This window comes from Adiantum capillus-veneris, chromosome 13, assembly GCF_014529385.1.
Source record: "Adiantum capillus-veneris isolate H3 chromosome 13, ASM1452938v2, whole genome shotgun sequence".
Taxonomy (NCBI): Eukaryota; Viridiplantae; Streptophyta; class Polypodiopsida; order Polypodiales; family Pteridaceae; genus Adiantum; species Adiantum capillus-veneris.
In genome coordinates, this window is record NC_140943.1 from 149,556,527 (window position 1) to 149,560,896 (window position 4,370).

Here is a 4,370-nt window from a genome sequence, read left to right on the forward strand (position 1 = left end):
CCGAGTTTACAAATGCGATAAGATCTATGGCGGGCGCCTAATGTAGAGGCCCAAAATTGATGGGAGCCTTTTATCCCATCTCCCATGCCTCTGTTAGATATAGCCGACGCCCTTCCAAGCGGGCATGGCATTTCCTAGGGGAAAACCGTCGGGTTTCAAAGGCAGTTTAGTGAGGTGAGCGATAAGTTACCTGGAGGAGGCAACTCCAAAGGGAAGACCAAAGCAAGTCCCGCAGTACCTGGGCCTCTGAACATAGGTACTTGGTCGCTGTCACGCCCATCGAAATGGGTCTCTTAAGGGAAAAGTCATCGCCCTAAGAGTGTAGATAATTCTGGCCTCCCGAGTCCAAAGGAAATTAGTGACAAAAGCATCTGCCTTCGGTTTCTCGGGGCATAGTCGTGGTCGTTCTTCTTGTCCACTTTTATGGTGGATAAGGGGAGCGGCCGGGCTTGCCCTGCCCGATCCCGAAAACAAAATATAGCAGGCTACACTATATTGCCTCCTGCATCTTCCTTGAATTATTGTCAACACAAGTGGCCATTGTTAAACTTCAGGCGATGGGCGGGGAAAGGTGAAGGGGTGTGTTGAACCCTATTCCGCGCGATCTGCAGAGAAGTACAACAGTAACCCTTCTGTATCGACCAACATCAAAGCAGGAACCAGGCACAGCAGGGTATGGAAGATAAGAAGAAGACATTGCCTGAGAAAGTTCACGATCTATATTTCAAGGTCTTTCCGGGCGCAGATTGCCCCGTAACTGGTGCTGCGAGAGAGAAGCTCATCACTGCATCCCGCTCGTGCTCGCAGGGGCAGCAAAGTGAGCAAGAACCATCTGCTTCTTGCAGCTCTGCTGCTTCGTCTCCTCAGCCCGAGTCCAAATACAAGCACCCTCATGTTTATGATGTCTATGGCCGGCGTATAGATCAACAAAACTTGCAAGGGGAGAAAGCAGAGGTGTGGAGAATGCCCTCCTTCTTGTACACCTCATCATTCTATAATCCTCAGCAAGATGCCAGGCCTGGAGGATCCTTTGAAGAAATCAACCCTGCCAATCGCATGCCTGTGCATGCAAATCAAGTCCCTGCACCTGGACAGAAAGAACCATTGTCTACTCTGCGACAGAAATCGACTATCCCAAAAGGTGGTACTGAGGACACATGGGTATATCCATCTCCACAGATGTTCTTTAATAGTCTTGTCAGGAAGAACAAAGCAGATGATGTGACAGAGAACGATATGGATGCAGTTGTAGCTACTCATAATTCAGTGAATGAAGCCACATGGTCTCGGTTACTTCGTTGGGAGCAGTTGTATGCAGAGATGTACCCTGAGTCTGGGCGGGAGGACCCCCGTTTGCTTCATTTTCGAGGTCGCCCAACTGACTTGACACCGAAGGCTTACTTGAAGAAGTTTCTGGGGTTTGGAGTGCCTTTTGATAGGCATGATTGGATTGTTGATAGGGGAGGTCGGGAAATGCGATATGTAATTGATTTTTATTATGATGAAAGTAAGGATTGGCCGTTTTTTGTGGATGTAAGGCCAGCTTTGGATTCACCAGCTGCTGTGTTACTTCGAGCGAACATGGTGATGCGCAACATTGTGGGTAAAGTCCCGTCGACAACAGAGGCTGATACGTCTCAAAAGGTGGATTCTCATGGTAGTGCAAGCTGAGTTGAAGTTGGTGAGTAAAAAGTCTCTATTGTGACTTGAGAAGGTGCTGGAGTCATATCTGTGTTTCAAGCTGTGTGTCGCCTGGAAGCTATAATAGTTTTTCTTAAATTGTCCTCCCTTTGGGGTTGTTAGGAGGGTGTCTTACCTGCGTCAGGAGTAAGGAGTTTTGCTCAAGAAATATAAGAGACAGCCGTGGAGATCATTAGAAGAACAGTCTATCGTTACGTAAATCAAATTTTGCATGTGTTACGCTTTAACCTGAGTCAAGCAAGTGCCATCGTCAAGGCTGAACAGAAATTGAACGTGCCCAAAGCTGCAATAAGGGCATGGGTTTTGCAAAGATTTTGGAAAGCATGCATCCAATTTAATGTGTTGTAAATCAGAGTTCATGGCCTACAGGATGATGGACACAAGGCTGAGGTTTCCTTTTGGTAGACTTACAGGTGACCTTGTGAATAGGACTTGGATATGATGAAAGGTTCACAGAAAGGACCAACCATGTATTTAGTGAGTGCATGTTGCTTTTGTTTGAAAAAGTTTTACTTGCTCTCAGATCACTGGACCTTGTTGCGTCGAATAGTTTTTTCTTCAGCATTTTGTTATGTTTCATATTCTTCAGGACTTCGTGGTGTTGATACCATCAGAGGGCCACAATCACAGTATGAGTGTGTGTTTTGAAGAGTGGTTTTAACATCCATTGGCATGCATGGCATTGTCCTGTCAGAAAAAGGCATCATCTGAGTATTGCGGACAGCAATCTTCAATAAACATTTTAGGTGTTTTCATACCTGTCTAATGTTTGTATGTGGCTTGTCTCACGACCCTTCCTTGAGCTTTTTTGCATCTTGCTCACTGTCTTACTCTGATGCATACTTGCAAATGTACTGGATGTAAGTTCTCATAAATGCCAACACCTGGATGTGGTGCATGCATGCATGTGCGTGAGGGCTGCAAATAGTGCGCACACGCACACAGATTCCTATGGAAAAGATTTGTCCTTTGGTACCTTGGATTTAAAGGTCATGTTTGCTTTTTTCTCTGCAGGTTGTTGGGATTCATGCTTACTGTTGCCTTCACTCATTTTCATAGCAACATTGAGCCTTCCTTAAAGGGGTCGCATTTTTCTGATGTACTAGTTGCCATGGAGGCTGTGTTGGTTTGTCCTCTTCATAGTAATCACGGGATAGGATAGTAACCATGGGATAGAGTACTCTGTGCTGTATGTTACGGTACTTATTGTGGAGCATTTGGATACTTGTGATTCTGTTTTTCGTTTCTCTCATAAGATTTTGGGCCTTGTTTTTCTAAGCCCTTGGTGATGTATTTGAGATAGGGTCATGTTTATCACCTCCAGAGGGGAATAGAAACTCAATTCGTTGGTTTTATGGAATACATACAAAGCATGAATGACCTCTATACAAACCTACACCTATTCTTGGGCGTTGATGACCTGAGTAGGGATGTCATAGCTAGTAGTAGTTGTCCAATCTATGCATGGTAAAGGTGAGAATCTTATTTTCCCTATTTGTACAAGCAATGAAGTTGATGTCACATATTGTCAAGTTTGGATCTTCGTACTTTGGTTATTTTCAACCTCTTCTTTGTAGGTTTGCAGTAGTATTCATTTCTAGTATTCACCTTACACTAGGATTTCAGAATTTGTCCCTTTAGAAGTTGTGTGGAGTCTGATTTTTGGGACTAAGTCTTTGAGATGATTTATCTTTGCTAGTATAAAGTTCAGTACTTGTTTGAAGTTTTACTTGCCTCAACTTATTTCGCTTATGCCTGTTGTCAGAACATGATTAATTGAATAATGGATTGTTTCATCTAGTAGCAAATACAGTGATTTGTTTGTTTTCTTTTGTTTTCTTGTGTCTAAGAGAGCCTCTTTCACTAAGGAATCCAGCGATCCATCATGAGGCAAGCGTATTGCATGCTGCCCTTCATACAACTTCTTGGCATCTTGCAGTTTTTAAGTCCAAAGTTTTTTGAACGCATCTTTTGAACTTTGTCTTTTAGGCAATTGTAGAGGTTGGGATGCATCTTTACTATGTACTCCACACGTCTGAAACATCAATGGGATTTGACATGTAAAGTATTGTAGCTTCACGTAGAGAGTTTACTAGAAAACTCTTTCGAATATCATAGAATTCTTGAGTTATTAATGCTACCATCTCTTTCTTTAATTCTTAAAGAAGTGTTGTCACTGAAGTTTCGCAGCTATATCTTTTGACATTTGATATGTTCTACGGCACATACTTTCAAGTGTATGGTATGCTCTTTAAGGTGACACATAGCACATTCATATAATTAATGAATGGTTGGATCCTGAGGCCAAGGGCTTAAAGTGGCTTATTATTGTATACATTGTATAGTCTTCTCTTGATGAGAGATTGTAGAGGCTTATCCTTTTTTTTAGGGATTCATCGAAAAGTATTGTGCAAAGAAAAGTTTTCAAGTATAGTCATCAGCTTTTGTGCATCTTTCAGAGTGGAGCCAAAAGTGCATCATCTACAAGAAAAAACCACCTCAACTTTGTGCTTTAATCCATCCATGCATAGCCCCAACGTCGCTTGGAAAACCGGGTGAAGAGGGACACCCTTGCTTTGTACGAATATTGTTGGAGAAATTCATGAAATTTGTGGAGTTTCCAACTTTTGAAAAATAGATTGTCACACGAATGTCTGTTGACCTTTTGA

General features: G+C 42.7%; 1 protein-coding gene across 2 annotated transcripts; it reads left to right on the forward strand.

The window, feature by feature from the left end:
• The first annotated feature begins 393 nt into the window (after positions 1-393).
• LOC147445068 (uncharacterized) lies at positions 394-2,935 on the forward strand. Of its 2 annotated transcripts, none has more exons than XM_086527555.1 (2): positions 394-1,681; positions 2,716-2,935. In XM_086527555.1, exon 1 carries the CDS (start codon positions 676-678, stop codon positions 1,669-1,671), a length of 996 nt encoding a protein of 331 aa, XP_086383681.1. In that variant the 5' UTR covers positions 394-675; the 3' UTR covers positions 1,672-1,681; positions 2,716-2,935. The 2 variants fall into 2 exon arrangements, with proteins under 2 accessions (XP_086383681.1, XP_086383680.1); XM_086527554.1 differs by lacking the exon at positions 2,716-2,935 and adding an exon at positions 1,804-2,273.
• The last annotated feature ends 1,435 nt before the right edge of the window (positions 2,936-4,370 follow it).

Bases quoted from the DNA above. Each gene is read 5' to 3' on its own strand.
- LOC147445068 (XM_086527555.1), top strand. From the start codon at position 676: ATGGAAGATAAGAAGAAGACATTGCCTGAGAAAGTTCACGATCTATAT.